The sequence below is a fragment of the Adiantum capillus-veneris genome, chromosome 20 (genome assembly GCF_014529385.1).
Source record: "Adiantum capillus-veneris isolate H3 chromosome 20, ASM1452938v2, whole genome shotgun sequence".
In the NCBI taxonomy this organism is placed as follows: Eukaryota; Viridiplantae; Streptophyta; class Polypodiopsida; order Polypodiales; family Pteridaceae; genus Adiantum; species Adiantum capillus-veneris.
Genome location: NC_140950.1, coordinates 72,843,972 through 72,866,494, shown reverse-complemented (window position 1 = coordinate 72,866,494; position 22,523 = coordinate 72,843,972). Strand labels below are relative to the sequence as shown.

The 22,523-nt window shown below is 47.3% G+C and overlaps 1 protein-coding gene across 1 annotated transcript in view; it reads right to left on the bottom strand.

Moving 5' to 3' along the window:
• Positions 1-17,792: 17,792 nt before the first annotated feature.
• LOC147432726 (uncharacterized) overlaps positions 17,793-22,523 on the bottom strand; it is a 55,142-nt gene continuing 50,411 nt past the window's right edge. The window contains exons 6-10 of the mRNA XM_086491979.1: positions 20,124-20,311; positions 19,798-20,024; positions 19,290-19,477; positions 19,102-19,178; positions 17,793-18,157 (exon numbers count right to left, since the gene is read on the bottom strand). Of these exons, the coding sequence (XP_086348105.1) occupies positions 18,088-18,157; positions 19,102-19,178; positions 19,290-19,477; positions 19,798-20,024; positions 20,124-20,311 (750 nt within the window). The 3' untranslated portion in view covers positions 17,793-18,087. The remainder of the gene's footprint in view (positions 18,158-19,101; positions 19,179-19,289; positions 19,478-19,797; positions 20,025-20,123; positions 20,312-22,523) is intronic.

Below are 22,523 nucleotides of genomic sequence, written 5' to 3'. Positions count from 1 at the left end.
GTATTGTATAGTTTCATGGATGGATTTAGTGGATACAATCAGTTGGGCATCCATTCAGGTGATCAGCTGCAAACAGCCTTTGTGACTCCCTTGGGTATTTTTATTTACACTAGAATGTCTTTTGGGTTGAAAAACGCTCCACCTTTCAATCGCGCGGTATATCTCATCTTTTGTCATCTGCTTACGGATCATCTTCGCATCTTCATGGACGATTTTTCGACCTTCTCAGGTGCTCAATGTTCAACCCCAGTGGAAAATCTAGAGGAACACCTCGCTCAGCTCTCTGCTGTCTTCCTCAGATGCAGAGAGGCACGCCTAAAGCTAAACCCTAACAAATGTCATTTTTTGGTCACTAAGGGCACACTTCTAGGCCATGTGGTGTTTGCTAAAGGCTTAGCACCTGACCCAGAGAATATCGTGGCAATCTTAAAGTTACCACCTCCCATCAGCCCAAAACGGGTGTAGAGCTTTGTAGGCCATACAGGCTATCATCACGAGTTTATATGCATCTATGCACAGGTGGCTCAACCCGGCCTAACCAGTCCTTTCAATGTTTGAATGCAAAGGCTGAAGCTTTTGTATACCTCAAAAAACGCCTCACTGAAGCGCCTATCCTAGTGGCTCCAAATGCATACTGATGCTAGTCTACTGGCTGTGGGGGCTGTGCTGACTCAGCCTAGTAAGGAGTACAACCTCGATCCCCCTCTTCACTATGCAAGTCGTCTACTCACCAAGGCAGAGCACAAAAACAAGTGGCCATTACCTTGGTCATATTATTGCCTAGAAGATTCTCCAGTGTGGCTTATGGTGGCCCTATATTTTTCGAGATGCAATTGCCTATGTAAAAGTATGTGATGTATGTCAGCGATGTGGCCCTAAACTAAGCAAGCAGTCAAACCGTCCTCTGCAGGTCTCTATAGCATGGCAACCCTTTGAGAGATGGGGCATTGATTGTGTAGGTCCAATTACTCCCTCCGCCCAACCCGGCAATCGGAAGTATCTCTTAGTGGCTACAAATTATGCAACAAAGTGGGCAGAGGTACTGGCAACAACGGACAGCACTCGCACTACAGTAGCCAAGTTTCTCTACGAAAATACTTTGTGCAAGTTTGGATGTCCCTTGGAAATCACCAGTGATAGGGGTAGTCACTTTGTGAATGAAACGATTTCAACCTTGCTTGCCAACTACAAGATTTTTCATCGAGAATCTTGTTCCTATTACCCTAGAGCAAACGGGCAGGCCGAGAGCATTAATAAAGTTCTGATAGCACTCCTGCGGAAAGCATGTCATCTTCATCCTTCGACTTGGGCACAAGCTATCCACGGCACCCTTTGGGCATATCAAAATTCTTTCAAAGCCACAACCAATCACACCCATTTCAATTAGCTTTCGGTTTGGAAGCGATAGCACCCTTCGAATTCAACTGAGGATCTCCGCGAGTTGGCAGTCTGCATGCCAATGGAGATTTGGCGTCGGCATCTGTCTCTCGTCTTTTCCTTCTGGATGAAAGCCCAAGTTTGGCTTCTCTGGCTCTGGAAGCAAAAGCAACTTCGTCGCAAAGCTTGGCATGATCGCCATCTCAAAAAGCCGCAAATAACGCAAGGAGCACTGGTGCTACTTTATCAAGCTAAGTATCTGAAAAAAGCAAAGAAGTTGGTCCCAGTATGGCAAGGACGATATAAGGTCATGGAGATTCTACCCCATGGAGCTGTACAATTAGCCACCCTCGAAGGAGTTCCGCTGCCTTTAGTCAATGGATCTAGGATCAAATGCTATCATGCTTAAGCTGACGATCAACGGTCTAAAATCAAGTGTTGATCTTTGCCCAGTCCTGAACCCTTAAATATCTTCTGGATCACTATCTTCGACATCCCTGCTGACTCCTATCTCATACACCCTCTACTTATACAGCTCTCCTTCTGCTGACTCTGTTGTGTTCAATGGGCTTGATTCTAGATTTGGATAAACCATCTCTTCACTCTCTGTCTTCAATCTCTGTCTGTATCCTATGTAACCCCTCTTCTGTGTGTAGGAATGATTCTAGTCTTGGGCTTAACCTACCCACTACCTCAACCCAACTCATACCCATTTTCAAAGCACAAAATTCTGTTGATCTACAACGTCTCAAGTGAAACTAAGTTCTATCTGCCACGGATTATTTGAGAGGGGTTAGATGATCTCCGATTACGTTTTCCCTGCTATTGCCTTGCTAGTCCCTTTCCTGTTTGGTGCTTTTGATGTCCTCTCACTCATTCTCTTTGCTTTTGATTGCCTCGGAAATATCCATGTCATCTCGCCCTGAAGCCTTGTTACCCTCAACCTCGCCACCACCCTTTGCCATTGCCCTCTCCTCTCAACCCTCGCCCTTACCCCATATTTCCTCGCCCTCGCCCTTACCCCCTATCTCCTCGCCCTCACCCTTACCCTCTCCCCTCACCCCTCGCCCTTGCACTCTCCTCTCAACCCTAGCCCCTCGACCCCCTCCCCTCGCCCTCGCCTCTCGCCCTTCCCCTTGCCCCTCCCAACCCTAGGCCTTACCCCCTCCCCTCGCCCTTCCCCTTGCCCCTCCCCTCACCCTCGCCTCTCGCCCTACCCCTATCTCCTTGCCCTCTCCCTTACCCCCTCCCCTCGCCCTCGCCTCTCGCCCTCCTCCTATCTCCTCGCCCTCGCCCTTACCCCCTCCCCTCGCCCTCGCCCTCGCCTCTCGCCCTCCTCCTATCTCCTCGCCCTCGCCCTTACCCCCTCCCCTCGCCCTCGCCTCTCGACTTCTCCCCCCGCCCTCGCCCTAGCCCTCACCCCTCGCCTCGCCATCCCCTCGCCCACGCCCACGCCCTCGCCCCCCTCGCCCCTCGCCATCCCCTTCCTCTCGAGCTCGCCCTTTCCTCTCGCACTTGCCCTCACATAAAGCACTCGCCCTCGCAGCTTTCTCTCGCCCTCGCCCTCGCATAAAGCTGCTGTCTCGACCACGGTGCTTTAATAAAAAGCCAGCGTAAAAATCAGCTTTGCTTTAAGACAAAAGAATAAGTAAAACTCAATGCAGGGTATTCTGTGCCAGCGTTTTCAGTTTTCAGCCAGGCGTTCCTCCATCGCCAGCATGCCTCCAGCCTCTCTCCATCGCCAGGTGTGTCTCCAGGACTTCTCTCTCCGTGCTCCTCCACCAGATTCTCAGTTGCAGATTCTCGGTATACTTTATCAAGATGGTTCGTACTCGGAATCGAGAGCAGCACCTCCAGTCGGAGGAAGAGTCCTCTGCCTCATCTGGGGATAGCTCTAAAAATAAATCAGACTATACTCCTAGTTCAGAGCAGCTTTCAAAAGAATCTTTAGAGGAAGATTCACCCCAATCAGTCACTCGTGGCAAGGTCACCACTCTCCAGGTGCCTCGCCCTTCTGGTGCCATCTCGAAGGTACCTTTACTAATGATCTATCATTTATAGGCGCCAAGCTCGGTACTCAAAGATGTGATCTCTTAGCAGCAAATGATACACTTGGGTCTCCAAAATTTGGCTCAGGCCGATTTGTCCTGCACAATCTCTAGTACCAAGCTAAGTGCCCTCTTGCTTACTTTTCCAAAGCTAAATGGAACTACACTTATAGTGAAGGATATCGAACAAGCTATGGGAATATTGAATGTGCTGGCATCTTTGCCCACCACCAAAACCTTCTCGAATCTCTCCTCTGAAGACAGTGTAAATGTGTGCCAGGAACTGTTGTTGCACTCACATGCATACTATCACAGGAGTCGGCAGTTGTATTCAATTTTACAGTATTATTTTTTATTGCGCGCATCGAAAAGAGCAGTAGTTCCCTCTTCTCCACGTCCTCCAGGAATATGCGATGCTTTTTTTTGTCTCTACCATTGCCTGCCGTATCCGTTTCACCATCTGCTGTTTAAAGCGCTACAGGACAGGGCAAAGCGTTTTCGGACTCAGCGTAAAGGGAAAGCGGAGAGGTTCAATTGCTATGCAGCCCCTATTATGTATTGGGTAGTGCAAATTATGCAGCAAAAGGCAGATGCAACCGCTGTTCTCACCCTGCAAGATGAAGCCAAAGAACAAGAACAAGGCCGTTCCAAAATGGCCAAAGGGAAAGGCACCTTGCGCAAGAGGGCAAAAGTACAAAAAGATTCGACTGAGCAGCTAGCAACACTACCCTTCTCCGAATCACAGGTCAAAATCTCTGACGTCAATACTGCAACACCAAGAGTGCGCATGACTACTTCTGTGGCCACCTTTACTTTCACACCACCTCTTGTGAGTGAGTAGTGTTGCAGGCACCAAAACACAACCTCTCGTTGTGTCGGCAGCACCACATACTACTCTTAGTGCAGGGGCAACTAGGGATACTGCAGGGGCATCTACCTCTGGGACACCTACATCTGAACAGCCTGACATATATGCCAATTTTGCGCCTCAAGCTGACAGACTTTTAGATGCGGACAGAAGAGCCATTTCGACGATTATGGATGCAGCCCTCTTATTGCAAGGTACCAACGGTCTGCATCGCACTGTCTATGATAGTATGCAAAGGGAAGTGCACAGCCATCTTCAACGAGCGATGGATAGGGACATGTTAATTGCTACGGCTCAATATCGCATAAAGGTCCTCACTCAACAAGTAGTGGACCTCAAACCTATTGTCCACACTCAACAAATACAGTTAAAAGAGGCAAATGATATGGCCGCAGTGCAGGACCTCTCTCCTGTGGTACATACAGTGTGTCCCTCATGTGTCAAATACCAAGTTGTAGCCATTTCACTGACAGCTACAGCTACAGCCCCGGTTTCTACGCAAGTTCCTGCTATGGCAACACAGATACAGACGGATGTTTCCAAAGCCCATTCAGGGGATTCTCAAGCAGCAGAGAAAACAAATCCTACCACTATGGAGTCTAAGCTAGCAGGATCGGCTTCATCACAATTTCATGGACCCTCTACGGCCTCCCCCTCCCAGTCGACACCTCTTTCCCTCAGCACTTCTACAGCTTCCCTAGATTCCAACCACCTGTTCCACCATCTCAGCCTACTCAGTCTTTTCCTAGGTTTCCACCTGTCCCGCCTTCTCAACCTACTCAATCTTTTCCTGGGTTTCCACCTGCTCCACCTACTCAGTCTGCTACTGCTCCTCGGGCGGCCACTCCATATCCGATGTACCCTCCTCATGGCCACTACCCCCCACCATACACATAGCTTGCATCTCCTTAACCACCTTTCTACCAGCCTCCTCCTCCTCCTCCATCATCCGACTACGAACAGTAGATTGCAGATCTTTCAGATCTTTCAATTCTTCAGTTCCGCTCTCCACGACAGGAAGCGGTCTTGTGGCGGGCAACCTGTAGAGCAGGCTACAGTGTCAGTGTCACTTTCACAAGACAGTTAGTACAATTTGGACTTTACAGTTGGTCTTTGGTCTGGTCGGTTCACACTAGACGGAGTCGGTGGGCAGCGACACGTGGCAGGGATACGGTGGTTTAGTGGACATCGTGGCCAGGTCACCACCGCCACCCAGTGGGGATAGACTTAGGTGTTGTCATTTATGAGCCGTTGGTGGCTCTTTATGGTTGTATATATGAGTAGTAGCGTTCTGGTCGGTTTTATCTTTCACATAGTCGTCTAGAGTGAGTCTATACATAGAGGAGGTCTTCACCATCCCGGCACATTTGAGCCTCGACACCCCCATTGTACATGTGAGTCCTAGGCTGGAGCTGAGTGTGCTGCTACGGCCGAGTCTGTATCAGTTCTTTGAGATAGTGAGTAGGCTGAGAAGGCGGGACAGGTGGAAACCTAGGAAAAGACTGAGTAGGCTGAGATGGTGGAACAGGTGGTTGGAATCCAGGGAAGCTGTAGAAGTGCTGAGGGAAAGAAGTGGACTGGGAGGGGGAGGCCGTAGAGGGTCCATGAAATTGTGATGAAGCCGATCCTGCTGGCTTAGACTCCATAGTGGTAGGATTTGTTTTCTCTGCTGCTTGAGAATCCCCTGAATGGGCTTTGGAAACATGCATTTCACAGACAGCTACAGCTACAGCCCCGGTTTCTACGCAAGTTCTTGCTATAACAACAGCTTGGTATTTGGCACATGACGGACACACTGTATGTACCACTGGAGAGAGGTCCTAAACTGCGGCTATATCATTTGCCTCTTTTAACTGTATTTGTTGAGTGTGGACAATATGTTTGAGGTCCACTACTTGTTGAGTGAGGACCTTTATGCGATATTGAGCCGGAGCAATTAACATGTCCCTATCCATCGCTCGTTGAAGATGGCTGCGCACTTCCCTTTGCATACTATCATAGACAGCGTGATGTCGTCCAGCTCCGCTGCCATGATGAGAAAAAGAGCAGAGAAATGCAAGGTAAGCTTCTTTGAAGCCTACACATTAAGTGAGCAATGATCAGGGCTTGATAATAGGCCAAGCTTAATGATTAATGTATGCCAGATGCGGCTTAGCAGGGCCAACATATGCCTCAATGATGCCGAAAATGAGTATGCTTGCAGTGACCACACATGAGAGATTATGATCTAGAACTGTAGTACTTGAAGTGCTCTACCGGCCTGTCTTTACGGCTCGTCAATTGGAGCCACGGTGAAGAAGTTATGGCACTTTGAAGTTTAAGTCGATTGCAGATCCGTACCGGATTGGGCAACTACAGCTGAGGTGACAAAAATGAAATGAATGCACGGGCCTAAAGTGCTCACTTTGTGGAGCGCGTCGGTCTTTTCAGATCAGCAATCGGAGTCCCGGTCACCAAGATATAGGCCATTAAAGATTCACCGGGGGCCGGCTCCGTACCAGTCCGGTCCGCTCAATCGGTGTGCCATCTGGGAATTTTGCAGCCTCAGTAGGGTTTGTATACATTCTATGCAGTTTGAGAGGTCTACAGGGATTTACGACTCGTTAGACAGAGTTCGGCTTGATCAGATAATAGGGCTTGAGGCCGATGACAATTGTCGGCACTGCTGAGCTAGGTAATCTTGGCATTATTTGAGATGCTGATATGGGCAGAAAAACTCACGATGATATTGTCAGTTTAGAGCTCTCATCCTTGTCAGGCGTGTATGCCTAATGTGGTGCCGTTACGAAAGCACAAAAAGTTCTTGATGAACTCTTCATCCGGAATGTTAGCACATGGGACATATTGATTGTGAGATATGCTGAGCGGCCAGTGGGAGTGCTTGGCATTGTTTAGTCGATATGTACGCCAAATTTAATGCTTGGCAATGCCTTGGTCGGCATGTATGCTAAATGTGGTGCCCAACAAGGGCTAAGGGCCGCCCAAGGGACCAAGCTTAAGGCCGCCCATTAAAAGACTTAAGGGCTTTAGTGTGGAGAAGAGAAAAACAAAAAGGAGGCCATGGCCTCTGGCGACGAACCGGAAGGGCATGGAGGAGCTTTTTGCTCACTGCGAGCGCGTCGATCCTCGGATCGTGACGAGCAAGAAGCAAAAATGAATCAGCAGCCCATGGCGACCAGTTTCGGAGCCACGCCCATCGATTTCCATGCTGGTCGAACCTTGGCCCTGCCACGTCATCGACGCCATTCTCACAACGACGGCGCCGTCGTTGCATAAACTTTAAGAGGGAAAATAATAGGGCATAAGAAAAGAGTTGAAGACGGGGAATTAGGGAATGAGAAGCATAACGAAGAGAAGGAGGGAGAGTTGAAGGAGGGCAAGCTTGGCAAAGGTTACGAAGGCGGGGAGGGGTCGGAGCAAGGAGCAAAGCTCCATCTCTCTCGCTCTCATGCTCGAAGCAGTCGAAGCTCATTCTCTCTCTCTCGAGCTTTGCGAAGGATCCGTGCTAGAGCAATAAGGCAAGAAGAAAAAGGAAGTTGAACGAGGGCAAGAAGATAACGAAGAGGGAAGGAGGACTCCAAGGGAGGAAAAGCTTGGCAAGGCGTGAGGAACGAGCAAAGGAGGGGCGGGAGCTCGGAAGAGAGGCGAGGCGAGCTCAGAAACAAGGAAGCTCGCTCCTTCTCTCTCTCGACTTCAGCTACCAAAGCAAGGGCTCTCTCCTGCTCTCTCTTGTTCTCGTATCGGAGATACAAAGCAAGGCTTTCTCTTTCTCTCTCTCTCTCGAAGCTTGGACAAAGAGAACTCTCTCTCTCTCTCGCTCGCTCTCATCCTCGAAGCTAGCTAAGTGGAGAGCAAGCTCGAGGCTTGAATCCGGTGAAGCACTAGGTAAGGCAAAGGATGCTTGGCAAGAGCAGGTAAGGCAGATCTCGGCAAGGGAAAGGATGCTTGGCAAGAGCAGGTAAGGCAGATCTCGGCAAGGGAAAAGGATGCTTGGAAAGAGCAGATAAGCAGATTCCGGCGAGATAAGGTACTCAAGAAAAAGAGAGTCGGAGCACTAAAGGCGATCAGAGCAAGTGGATTAGAGGAGACATAAAAATTCATAAACGGCAGATAAGTAAGTGCAAGCGCACAAAGCAGGATAATTAATAACTACTGAAGCTTGATGATTGATGTAGTGAGCAGAGTCGAAGCTTGCAGAATCCACGAGGTATTTGAAGCAGATAAAGCGACAGGAGGAAATTTCTATAGCCGTCATCAGATAGAGATTGAATTAACATTCTTTTAACTCCGGTGTCGTTAACGGCCCAGTTAATCCTGTAAACGGGACCTTAAGCTCTTAGTTAGCAGATAATTCAAGTGACGGTGCTGTTAACAGTCCGCCTTGGCTCAAGATTGAGCTGTACTCAAAGTATTGAATTGATCAATTGATGATTACGGTGATTTCCAGATTCATTTACATCTGTTGTTCTTGTTCTCTCTCTTTCACACCTCCCACAGCTAGAGGCACGGCGCCTACCCGGCTCACGTAGCGAACACATATCCCCCGACAGCGATGCAGACCGTTGGTACCTTGCAATGAGAGGGTTGCATCCATAATCGTCGAAATGGCTCTTCTATCCGCATCTAAAAGTCTGTCGGCTTGAGACGCAAAATTGGCATATATGTCAGGTTGTTCAGATGTAGGTGTCCCAGAGCTAAATGCCCTGCAGTATCCCTAGGTGACCCTACACTAAGAGTAATACGTGGTGCTGCCGACACAACGCGAGGTTGTGTTTTGGTGCCTGCAACACTACTCACAAGAGGTGGTGTGAAAGTAGAGGTGGTCACAAAAGTAGTCATGCGCACTCTTGGTGTTGCAGTATTGACGTTAGAGATTTTGACGTGTGATTCGGAGAAGGGTAGTGTTGCTAGCTGCTGAGTCCAATCTTTTTGTACTTTTGCCCTCTTCCGCACGGTGCCTTTCCCTTTGGCCATTTTGAAACGGCCTTGTTCTTGTTCTTTGGCTTCAGCTTGCAAGGTGAGAACAGCGGTTGCATCTTCCTTTTGCTGCATAATTTGCACTACCCAATACATAATAGGGGTTGCATAGCAATTGAACCTCTCCGCTTTTACTTTACACTGAGTCCGAAAACGCTTTGCCCTGTCATGTAGCGCTTTAAACAGCAGATGGTGAAACGGATACGACAGGCAGTGATAGAGACAAAACAAAGCATCGCATATTCCTGGAGAACCTCGAGAAGAAGAAACTATTGCTGTTTCCGGTGCGCACAGTAAAAAATAATACTGTAAAATTGAATACAGCTACTGACTCCTGTGATAGTCTGCATGTGAGTGCAGCAACAGTTCCTAGCACGCATTTGCACTGTCTTCAGGGGAGAGATTCGAGAAGGTTTTGGTGGCGGGCAAAGGTGCCAACACATTTAATATTCCCATAGCTTGTGAGATATCCTCCACTGTAAGTGTAGTTTCATTTAGCTTTGGAAAAGTAAGCAAGAGGGCACTTAGCTTGGCACTAGAGATTGTGGAGGACAAATCGGCCTGAGCCAAATTTTGGAGACCCAAGTGTATCATTTGCTGTTGAGAGAACACATCTTTGAGCGTCGGGTTTGGCGCCTGTAAATGATAGATCATTAATAAAGGTACCTTCGAGATGGCACCAGAAGGGCGAGGCACCTGGAGAGTGGTGACCTTGCCAGCAGTGACTGATTGGGGTGAATCTTCCTGTGAAGATTCTTCTGAAAGCTGCTCTGAACTAGGAGTATAGTCTGATTTATTGTTAGAGCTATCCCTAGAGGAGGCAGAGGACTCTTCCTCCGACTGGAGGTGCTGCTCTCGATTCCGAGTACGAACCATCTTGATAAAGTATACCGAGAATCTGCAATTGAGAATCTGGTGGAGGAACACGGACAAGGAGCACGGAGCACGGAGCACGGAGCACGGAGAGAGATCTCCTGGAGACACACCTGGCGATGGAGAGAGGATGGAGGCACGCTGGCGATGGGGGAACACCTAGCTGAAAACTGAAACCGCTGGCAGAGAATACCCCGCATTTAGTTTTACTTATTCTTGTGTCTTAAAGCAAAGCTGATTTTTACGCTAGCTTTTTATTAAAGCACCGTGGTCGAGACAACAGCCTTATGCGAGAGCGAGGGCGAGAGAAAGCTGCGAGGGTGAGTGCTTTATGTGAGGGGGAGTGTGAGAGGAAAGGGCGAGCTCGAGAGGAAGGGGATGGCAAAGGGCGAGGGCGGGGGAAGAGGGCGAGAGGGGCGAGGGCGAGGGCGAGGGGGAGGGGATGGCGAGGGGCGAGGGCGTGGGCGAGGGGATGGCGAGGCGAGGGGTGAGGGCTAGGGTGACGGCGACGGGAGAGGTCGAGAGGCGAGGGCGAGGGGAGGGGGTAAGGGTGAGGGTGAGGAGATAGGAGCAGGGCGAGAGGCGAGGGCGAGGGGAGGGGGTAAGGGTGAGGGCAAGGAGATAGGGGTAGGGCGAGAGGCGAGGGCGAGGGGAGAGGCAAGGGGAAGGGTGAGAGGCAAGGGCGAGGGAAGGGGGTAAGGCCTAGGGCGAGGGGCTAGGGCTGGGAGGGGCAAGGGGAAGGGCGAGAGGAGGAGGTCCAGGGGCTAGGGTTGACAGGAGAGTGCAAGAGCGAGGGGTGAGGGGAGAGGGTAAGGGCGAGGGCGAGGGCGAGGAAATAGGGGGTAAGGGCGAGGGTTGAGAGGAGAGGGCAATGGCAAATGTTGGTGGCGAGGGTGAGGGTAGCAAGGCTTCAGGGCGAGATGACATGGATATTTCCGAGGCAATCAGAAGCAAAGATAATGAGTGAGAGGACATCAAAAGCACCAAACAGGAAAGGGACTAGCAAGGCAAGAGCAGGGAAAACGTAATCGGAGATCATCTAACCCCTCTGAAAGAATTCGTGGCAGATAAAACGAGAAGTAAAATTGCTAGTACACATGGTACCTTCATAAATACTTAACTCAAGAACCCTAAGGCTTCTATACAGAGCAAAAGAACTTAGTTTCACTTGAGACGTTATAGATCAACTGAATTTTGTGCTTTGAAAATGGGCATGAGTCGGGTTGAGGTAGTGGGTACGTTAAGCCCAAGACTAGAATCATTCCTACACACAGAAGAGGGGTTACATAGGATACAGACAGAGAGTGAAGGAGATGGTTTATCCAATCATAGAATCAAGCCCATTGAACGCAATAGAGTCAGCAGAAGGAGAGCTGTATAAGGAGAGGGTGTATGAGATAGGATGAAAAAGTCAGCAGGGATGTCGAAGATAGTGATCCAGAAGATATTTAAGGGTTCAGGAGTCGGCGAAGATCAACACTTGATTTTAGACCGTTGATCGTCAGCTTAAGCATGATAGCATTTGATCCTAGATCCATTGACTAAAGGCAACGGAACTCCTTCGACGGTGGCTAATTGTACAGCTCCGTGGGGTAGAATCTCCATGACCTTATATGGTCCTTGCCACATTGCGACCAACTTCTTTGCTTTTTTCAGATACTTAGCTTGATAAAGTAGCACCAGTGCTCCTTGCGTTATTTGCGGCTTTTTGAGATGGCGATCATGCCAAGCTTTGCGACGAAGCTCCTTCTGCTTCTAGAGCCAGAGAAGCCAAACTTGGGCTTTCATCCAGAAGGAAAAGACGAGAGACAGATGCCGACCCCAAATCTCCATTGGCACGGAGACTACCGACTCGCGGAGATTCTGAGTTGAATTCGAAGGGTGCTATCGCTTCCAAACCGAAAGCTAATTGAAATGGGGTGTGATTGGTTGTGGCTTTGAAAGAAGTTAGATATGCCCAAAGGGTGCCGTGGATAGCTCGAGCCCAAGTCGAAGGATGAAGATGACATGCTTTCCGCAGGAGTGCTATCATAACCTTATTAATGCTCTCGGCCTGCTGGCCCTTTGCTCTAGGATAATAGGAACCAGATTTTAAAAATCTTGTAGTTGGCAAGCAAGGTTGAAATCGTTTCATTCACAAAGTGACTATCCCTATCACTGGTGATTTCCAAGGGACATCCAAACCTGCACAAAATATTTTCGTAGAGAAACTTGGCTACCGCAGTGCCAGTGCAATCTGTTGTTTCCAGTACCTTTGCCCACTTTGTTGCATAATCTGTAGCCACTAAGAGATACTTCCGATTGCCGGGTTGGGCGGAGAGAGTAATTGGACCTACAAAATCAATGCCCCATCTCCCAAAGGGCTGCCATGCTATAGAGACCTGCAGAGGACGGTTTGACTGCTTGCTTGGTTTAGGGCCACAGCGCTGACATACATCACATACTTTTACATAGGCAATTGCATCTCGAAAAATATAGGGCCACCATAAGCCACACTGGAGAATCTTCCAGGCAATAATATGACCAAGGTAATGGCCACCAGTGGGACCACTATGGGCATCCTCCAAAATATACTCGACTTCATGCGGGGAGACACACCGCCTCAGAACACCATCCTGTCCTGACTTGTATAGCTGGCCCCCAATCAGAGTGAATGGCCTAGACTTCAACAACAATCGTCTCTTCTGCAGTGGAGAAGCGTTCTCTGGGTACACGCTAGTAAAAATCAGATGCAATACATGGCCGTACCATTCCGGAGTGGTATCTACCTTAAAGAGACTGCTATCTGGGAAGTCGTCAACAACCCCAGTTGCTTCTTCACCGGTGTGAATGTGAGAGAGGTGCACCGTCAGCACGGACATGATGTTTGCGGAGCCAGAGTACTACTTCGAAATCAAATTCTTGAAATAAGAGTAGCCATCTCCATACTCGACCTGCAACTTGCGGCTTGTTGAGCAGATAGCGCAGGGCATGGTAATCAGTAATAACTGTGAAATGGACCCCTAATAAATAATGCCGAAATTTTTGCAGAGCATTCACAATAGCCAAACCTTCCCTTTTTGTGGTACTATAGTTGCGCTCTGCCTTGGTGAGTAGACGACTTGCATAGTGAACAGGGCGATCCAGGTTGTACTCCTTACTAGGCTGAGTTAGCACAGCACCCACCGCCAATTGACTAGCATCAGTGTCACTTTCACAGGAGAGTTAGTACAGTTTGGACTTTACAGTTAGTCTTTGGTCTGTCTTTGGTCTGGTCAGTTCACACTAGACAGACTCGCTGGGCAGCGACACGTGGCAGGGATATGGTGGTTTAGTGGACATCATGGCCAGGTCACCACCGCCACCCGGTGGGGATAGACTTAGGTGCTGTCATTTATGAGCCGTTGGTGGCTCTTTATGGTTGCATATATGAGTAGTAGCGTTTTGGTCAATTTTATCTTTCTCGTAGTCGTCTAGAGTGAGTCTATACACAGAGCACGTCTTCACCATCCCGGCACATCTAAGCCTCGACACCCCCATTGTACCTGTGAGTCCTGGGCTGGAGCTGAGTGTACTGCCACACCAGAGTCTGTATCAGTTCTTTGAGATAGTCGAGTCATATGTTCTGGTGTGCTGTTGTGTCTTTGTGAGCTCTGTGATGTCTATTGTTTCCTTTCTTTTCAGTCTGTTTGAGTGAGATTGTCATGCACATTGCAATGAGGACCACCCACTGTAGAGAGAACGACACATTATCTGCGCTACAGAGGGCCAGGAAGCCAATCTACACAGGTGTGAGCAGGCTCTAGAGGTGTTTTGTAGTGCATCGGGCACACTGATCAACTGGAGGAAGACAATGGCTTTCTCGGTTGGCACTGCTCCTACACCTGATTGATCGCCAGGTTGAGGGCTTTAGGTGGATCGTCGCAAGGACTCCAATACAGTATTTGGATTGTCATGTTGGCTTAGACTTGTCCCCTGAGCAGCAGATTGCACCCCTCCTCCTGTCCATTAGGAGGAAGTTGTTGCACTGGAATTCGGCACGGCTCTCTTTGGCAGGCAGAGTTGTAGTGGCCAACCAGGACTTGTTGGCTACTATGTGGTACATCACATCATGCTGGATCTTCTCGAGCTCCTATACCAGCTGAAGAGGCTGATCAAGAACTTCCTTTGGTCAGGGCACGACAGCTAGTTCACCCGGGCCAAGGTAGCCTGGCAGATCATCACCTTACCATGTTCTCAGGGGGGGCTGGGAATCATCGACCCAGCACAGCAGAGTAGAGCCCTTCTTGGGAAGTTTGTGATCAGAGGACTGTTTCCAAGGGAGGAGTCCTGGAAGGAGTTGTTGCTTCACCGACTTCGAGTTCGAGTATCTCATGCAGGAGGCCGTTGGAGCCCTTCCATCATGTGGAGTTTTATAGAGATGCGAGTTGGTCTGAGTAGGAGAATGGAGGACCATTTTGTTGCAAGCTTGCTTAATTCCTGGGAGTTGTTGAGGAGTGGCCTAGAGTAGCATCAGCCCACCTGCACAGAGGAGCGCTTGGGACAGCCCCTTGTTGGAACCACTTGGTCAGCACTCAGAGAAGCCACCTGGTTGGTAGTAGGCCTCACGTTTCTTGGGGTCCCATTGCAAAAGGTCCAGCCCGCACTCTCGGTTCTACAATTTTCAGGTTTGTCCGAGGAGGCTCAGAGCATCTAGCTACGAGGCATGAGAGGTGTAAGAGCATGTACCAGGACTTTACAAAGGCCTTACCAGCTAAGTGGCTCACCCCTTCAGAGACAGCAGCTCCCATATGGATGGGGGCCTTCACGCGACCGGAGGTCCTCATCGCAGTTTGGCCTTACTCGGAGTCCATATTCTTTGAGATCCAACGAGAGGGTCGCCTTCACGGAGTCTCGGTAGAGGCTCCTCAGGTTGCAGAGTGTTGCTTTCAGAGGATACAAGTCTTGGGCATCAGTGGGAGGACACGTGTCATAGATCCTGACCCTGCAGATTTGGAGACAAGCCACTGGCGACATTGGGCTTCGAAAAGTTGCCCTTTGGCTCGAGTGCAGTGGTACCCTAGAGAGTGGTTCTCGAGAGACCCCTTCGATCACCCTCGAATCCCATTCTTTCAGTACACAGTGCGACTAGGGCACCACATATTGGCAGCATAGAGGGAGGCTCGGCTTGCTGCTGCAACACTTCATTGGTAGGAGGGTCTCACACTTGAGTTCTTGTCAGGTTTCTGGGAGCGGTTGTGGGACTCCAAACAGCCGAGGAGAGCCACTTTGTTCCAGTGGCTCCTTGCACACAAAGCTACAACAGGCGGGAGCTGGCTAGTACACAGTGACTTTTCGGCAACCTGTGCAGCTTGTGGTCATCCATTGGAGAGTCAACGACACTGTCTACGGGACTGGCCCATGCCAGAGCAAGTTTGGCTTCGGATCTTCGCTAATGGCGGCTCTTTCCACAGCTACACAGTACACTTGGGGTGCTGCAGCTTGGTCCACCCTCGCGGGCCCTACGCTCCATATTGAGCTGGCTTCCACCAGCAGGATGATAGTGATCCAAGGGGATCGACCTACACTTGAGCTTTCCAGAGAACTTACCCCCAGGAGTGGTGCACCGAGAAGAATAACAAGAAGATTGTTTTAACGTTGTGGGAAACTAGAGAGGTGTGTTAGGAGCTCATATGTGGCCTGACACTTTGGTTCATTTGGCAAGCCTGCTGCTTTCGCATCTTCAAGACTCGCCCTATCCCTCCGACAGAGACGATTCGTGATTTTTGGTTGGAGCTAGTTCACACTCTCAAGGGCCAATTGGAGAGACTCCAGGGCAGCTCCCACCGCATGCGGGAGCTCAAAGAGGCTTTCCTACGACTTTGGCACCCAAGGCCCTTCTTCACCATGGTCTAGGATGCACCCACATGGCACTACCGTCCACCTATGTGGCTCTTTCCTCCTCCCATCTCGTGATTCAGCCCCATTGTACATTTTTGTTTGCTCATTGGGAGAGTCTCCCCATTCTCTTGATGTAGCCCTCTCTAGTAGATGTGGTTTATAGCCCTATGGGCAGTTTGATTAACTAATAATAACTTTTGTGTAAATTCTTGTTCTCATGAACCATAGAAAACCTCGCCAAAACCTTTCAGAAATTTGTGCTCCAGGCATGTAGAGTGTTGCAAAAAATTAGAAATAAATAATTCAATAAAAATTTATTATTTTTCAAGGGATATGAATTGCTCAAAAGTTTTGATATCCCAAGTAGACCGCTTCAAAACCTTCAAAGGAAATTGAAACTTTGCATATACTATTCTTAAGAAAAAGGCTGTCAACTTGCTTTAGGCCTCAAGAACACGAATGCTATCAAATTTAAAAGCTGGTTTAGTGGCTTTTTACTATTTTAAGAAAATTATTATTTTAAATTTTGCACTTCTTCGAAATAAATTATATACTGAAATGTTCCTCTATGTGATAGGACCTGATTAATATCCTATGTTCATGGTTTCATGAAAAATAGAAAGTCCTAAAGCCTATTTCTCAAAATGAGGTGCCAAGCCACTATTGTGGCTCAAACACAAACCTAGTGTTAAATTAAGTTGTAAATTTGTAAGTCATAAGCAAAAATTGCTTTAAATTGTAAGTCTGTAAGAAAATATATACTTCTTATCAATTTGTTATGCTAAATTTGGCATCATCATGAAATTTGAGGATGGCTTACCTTTTATGAGCTCAATTGTGGCAATAAGATTGTAAGCATGTGTGATATAAGCAATATAGATGTACAAAAGCTATAACCTATGTTAAAAATTTGTGAGCAGCTTTAGATGAAAAGCTTTGACAAGACTTAGTCAGTTGAAAGTTTGCACCTGCTATGTTTGCCCAAAAAGAAAAAAATCATTTTATTATTGCCTTCGGTTCATGTACCATTGAGACGGGTGTGAAGGTTGCATTATTGGCACTAAAATGCCATGTGTTTTGCTTCCCAAAATGAGAGCTGCTTACAATTTTTTAGCTTGTGCGATGTTGTTGCAACAACAAAGACAACTTTGATATACTAGATTGGGGTCTTACTGATTTTTTTTAGGCTTTTGTACTATTCAAAGCACTTTAATAGTTGACCCCAATAATTTTTTGAATTCTAAATGAGAATCATCTTTGTTGAGAGCATGGTACGTAAGAGAAAGGGACTAAAGATTACATCATTAACAAATGACTAATTAGAAGAGACTAGAACATACATCAACAACAACAAAATTGGATAATGATGACGGTTGGACTAAAGATGACGATTGCCATAATGCATTCTCAAGCATTATTGGATAATCATGAAAGAGAGACACTAGGTGAGAGAATGGAGAGATCATAGGCTACAATGAATTGACCCCTCTTTGTAGGAGTCATACCATTGTGCTAGAGGGATATCCAAGATGTTGCGGAAGCATTACTAAAAACAATTCTAGCACAATTTTACTTGAATTGAATGATATAAACAACCATATGCTCAGGGTGGAAGCCAACAATGTCTAATATATGTATCAAATGAAGATATAATATATTCACATTAATTAGGACGCACCAAGAACAAATTTTATGAAAGAAGAGATAATGATGTTGAGGAAGCATTACTAGAAAAAACAATCCTAGCACAATTTTACTTGAATTTGATGATATAAACAACCATATGCTCATGGGTGGTGGAAGCCAACAATGTCTAATGTATGTATCAAATGAAGATATATTCTATTCACATTAATAAGGATGCACCAAGAACAAATTATATGAAAGAAGAGATAATTGATGGGCATTTCAAAAAGATGGAGTGACTGTGCTCACTAAGAGTTTGATGCACACTCACATCCAAGTACCACACACATGGTTTACTTTGTGTTCAATCTTGAATCGAATATTGGGTATAGGAATCTCCAATTCCGCTACAAGTGAATCCAAGTGATCCAATGTAATGTGAACTTTGAAGTAAACACGCTATGATTCTAAAGTCATCCAAGTGGACTGCATGCCCAATGTGAACTGAACCCAAGGACCTCCATGTGAACTGCATGTAAATCCAAATGTAAACTTAAGTGAGCTTCCCAAGATATTTTCATTACGGCATATAAATTTTAGTTCACACCACCATTTCAAGTGGTGTGTAGTAGCTTAATGATAGGGCATCGCGGAGTGCGGTGAGTTCAAGCCTCCAGGGGTGCAATTGAAGCCACTTTTTGTTCTTCGAACAATCGAGGGCTTGAAGATTGGAGGCCATCGATCCGGATTGTCAAATAAACAATTGGTAACTCACATTGTCTACAGAGTTTAGGCTGTGGATCCCTCCTGAAGAGGGGGGTGTCAATTAGTCTTGTAGCCCCCCCCACTCCCCAAAAAAAATATTGATGTGAATGGTATAAGAACACCAACCAACATTATATAGCAGTGTCGGGTAAAATCAATATCTCCACCATACAGAATTCCTTCCTAAGCTTTTTCCATTGTTCCCAGTACATGTGGTGCATCAATCAGGTGGTCATGGTGATGCCTACCTGTGGCCATTGTTCCCAGTACATGTGGTGCATCAATCAGGTGGTCGTGGTGATGCCTACCTGTGGCTCTTGCCCAAAGGTACGGGGCCCTTGCCCGACCATGTTTCATGGCTAATATTTGGAAGGGATAAGCACCTCCCTCTGTGAGCCCTCTGGTGTGTTGTTAACAAAACAACAATGAGAAAGAAAAGAAAAATACAGAAGTTTCAAGCCATTTTTTCACATTCATAGACTATTTCGCTCAAGTTACAGGCGAAAATTTTCCTTTTCCTCTTGATCCTGACTGCCATAATTGAATTTTCGAGCGACACAATTGTAAGCTCAGAGACTTTTTCCTAAACTCTGTTATTGAGGAATCTGAAATCTTTATCATGTAAATGGGTAGAAGTTCACAAAAAGTAAGGATCCTAAAAAGACATAAAACATGAATGTCCCCCAAATAAAATAAGCAAAGGTCCACCTGTTTGAAGGTGAATGGATGATGTGAGCAGCAAACCAATAAATGGGAGGACAAACAGAGAGAAATCTTGTTGCAACCTGCCAAAAGGTTTCCTTGCAGTTGTTATAACAGCCTAGAAAGATAGAAAAAGCATCAAAATTATCTTAGACGAGAGCTATGAACAGAGTGATCTAGTATAGGCCACATACCTGAATATGCATGACAAAACAAGCAACCAAAGCCATGAATCCCATTTCCATCAAGAACGGGATACTTAGTGGCGAGAAAAAGCCTCTTTCATGAGCAAAATGGTTTGAAACAGACTTCTTTGCATCATATGGAATGGCTCTATCATCTTCACAGTTGCGATTTCCTCCTCTCCACTTCAGATTAGAATCTGTCAGATACATAGATGCCTTTTGGGTGGTACCATTTTTCGTCCTTTTAGTGGTTTAGAGCAAACAGCTTGTGGATCACATGCTACTATTTAAGGTCTTATAAACATATCTAAAAGTGCTTAATTATGCAATATGGTGGTAAACAGTATTTGTCATAACATCTTTCTTTTTTCTTTTCACCTGTTAGAGATCAGGCTTGAGTGCTAAAAGTAGTGTCAATGACACTACCTTTTGTACCACCTAACCATGCCTTCACCCTTTTCTGAGCGATTCAACGAGACATAGATACTACACCAAAGAATGTTTTCAGAAAACTGACCTTTAAAGATCATAGGTGCTGACCTTGCCATCTTTGATTTCAATTGCACTTCTCCCATAGAGCTCACTGGCACAGCAGAATCCAAGAATAGACCAAAGCTTACAAAGAGTTTTGGTCTGTGCCAAATGTAACAAACAATTGCACCGACTGCCAAAGACAGCATCGGTGATGCCAAAAGAAAATTTGGAAGCTGCTTCAATTGAAAATATTTTAAGAATCCGACATCCCTGAATTGGAAGGGAATAAAAGGATGCCACATATCAGCTCTTTGAGCATCAAATCAAAAACCCCACATACAGAACAAAAAGAGGCAAACCACAGCTTACCAATAATAGCTTTGTACAAAACCATACAGATATGGTAACTTCTCATTACACCATGGTCGGCTGTAGATGCCCTCATTTTCTTTTTCCTTACTGCATAACTTTTTGAATCCAAATGCCTGGAATGCAACAAATGGCCCCACGACGATGGCAGTTTGAAGGATAGCAGACGAGATGGTTTGCACTACCATCTAACCAAAGCCCAGAACAAGTCATTAGAGCAGTGAAGTTATTTCGTACAAAAATTCTACATAGAAATACAAGCAATGGCCCCATCTGCAAAAACAAGCTTCCAAAGATGCGCTCTCTCTCTCTCTCTCTCTCTCTCTCTCTCTCTCTCTCTCTCTCTTTTTGCTGCTGCTGTGCCTGCACCTGCACCTGCACGCTGCGCGCGGTGCTGCGCTGCCTCTGCAACCTCGCCCCCCCCCCCCCCCCCGTCGCTCTGCCTGCAGCTGCGCCACACCCCGCTCCCCGCATATGGCGTCCCCCCCCCCTCTCCCCCCCTTCTTCTACGAGTAGAGCATCCCCTCCCCCCCTTCTTCTACGCGTAGGGTTCCCCCCCTCTTTCACACGTAGGATGTCTCCCTCACTTCTTACGCGTAGGAAGTCTTTAATTTATTTATTTTATTTTTTTGAACCCCGCCCCTGCCCCCACCACTTTGTAACTTTCGGGCCTCATAGGTCATTATGGCCTTTTGAAGACTTTAATATAACGTCTCATTTCATAAACCACCCCTCCCCCTCCCGCCCCCCCCCCCCCCCCCCCCCCCCCCCCCCCCCCCCCCCCTCTCCCTCTCCTTCACTTTTGTTTTCAAGACACACACACACACATAGCTGAGCATATTGAGGGCACCTGGCCACACCGTCTCGCGCTCCACCACTCGTCGCGATCGCCGCCAGTGTGGGTGCACACGTACATCCAGTGACTCCCAGCCGCCGCGCCCATTGATAGGGTGGGTGCACACGTACACCTAACTCCCTTGCGGACGGCGATCAAGCATGAGGAAGATGAACGATAAAGCCGACCCCCAGAGGATGCCATTCAAAAATGCAAAGAGGAGATGACGGAGACCATGACCAAGATGAACCGCAATCTCTGGGGCACAATAAACATACTCGAAGGATGCGTGCTGATCCAAGAGAGCAAGATAAGCACGCTGGAAGACCGAGTGACGACCCAAGAGGAAGAGATTGCGTGTCGATCACACTATCACCATTGTGCTTTCTACATGTAAAGTCATTGGTGCCTTGCCATAAAGATACACCATTTGCAATTAGCATTCCGGTACTATTGCACATACGTAGAAGTGACTTTTCATAGTGATCCAATTCTTTTGCATCATTAGAACTTCGATTATACATGTATGAGTCATCCATTCTTCTTGAAACATGCGGCATGTCAACTTGTTGTGTGTCGTGTTGAGAGAGAGAGAGAGAGAACGAGAGAGAGAGAAATGAAATGAAATGAAATGAAATGAAATGTTATATTAACGTCTTCAAAAGGCCAAAATGACCTATGAGACCAATCAGTTACAAAATAGTGAATCTAATACCATGTCTGGGTACAAAAGAACTAGAAAAGAACTAGAAGTGGAACAAAATACTACTACTACTACTACAATCTAAAACTACGTGGGTGTAGCAGCTGATACAATAGGTACCCGGTAAACTGGATGTAACAGTGTGTGAAACAAAGATGGAAGAAATGGTGAGGATCCATCCTCATCTGCACTCTGGATGTCGAGAGAGTATGGCTCGAATCTTCTGTTGTAGTCTCCGTCGATGCTGTGTAGCTCCTCTCCTCAGTCGCGGTCGTCTGTATCTCTGTAGCTCCAATGCTCGGTCGATGAGAGTGCCAGTAGTGGTCGAATGAGTGTGGGACGAGCTCTGCAGTGGTGGCTGCTCCTCTGGCTGTCCCATATCTAGTGAAAAGAAATCTGTAATGTGTCTCTGGGACTGCCTCTCTCTAGCTCTCCCCAGTAAAGTGTCTCTATACCTGTGTAACTCAAGTAGATATAGTCCAAGACATCTCTGATCCTCATAACTCATGACCCTAGATAGAGGACCAAAACCCTCTCTGAATAAGCAGTGGAAACGCCCCCGTATCTCATAGAACACTGTGCAATGACATATGTAGTGCAACTCTGTCTCTGGCTCTCTCTGGCATAATCGGCATATCCCTTTGCCCGTACACCCTCACCCTCTGCCCAGTTACTCAACTGCTGCTCAATAATGGATGCATACAATCGTGCCAGTGTGTGTCCAACCATAATAGTGCGGTAATTTCCAGGCTCTGTAGGATCACCTGCCTTGAATATAGGCACAATAGTAGACAACCTCCAAGTCTCAGGTAATCCCTCACACATGGCACGATTGAACAACACTGCAAGAACCTCCATCAGC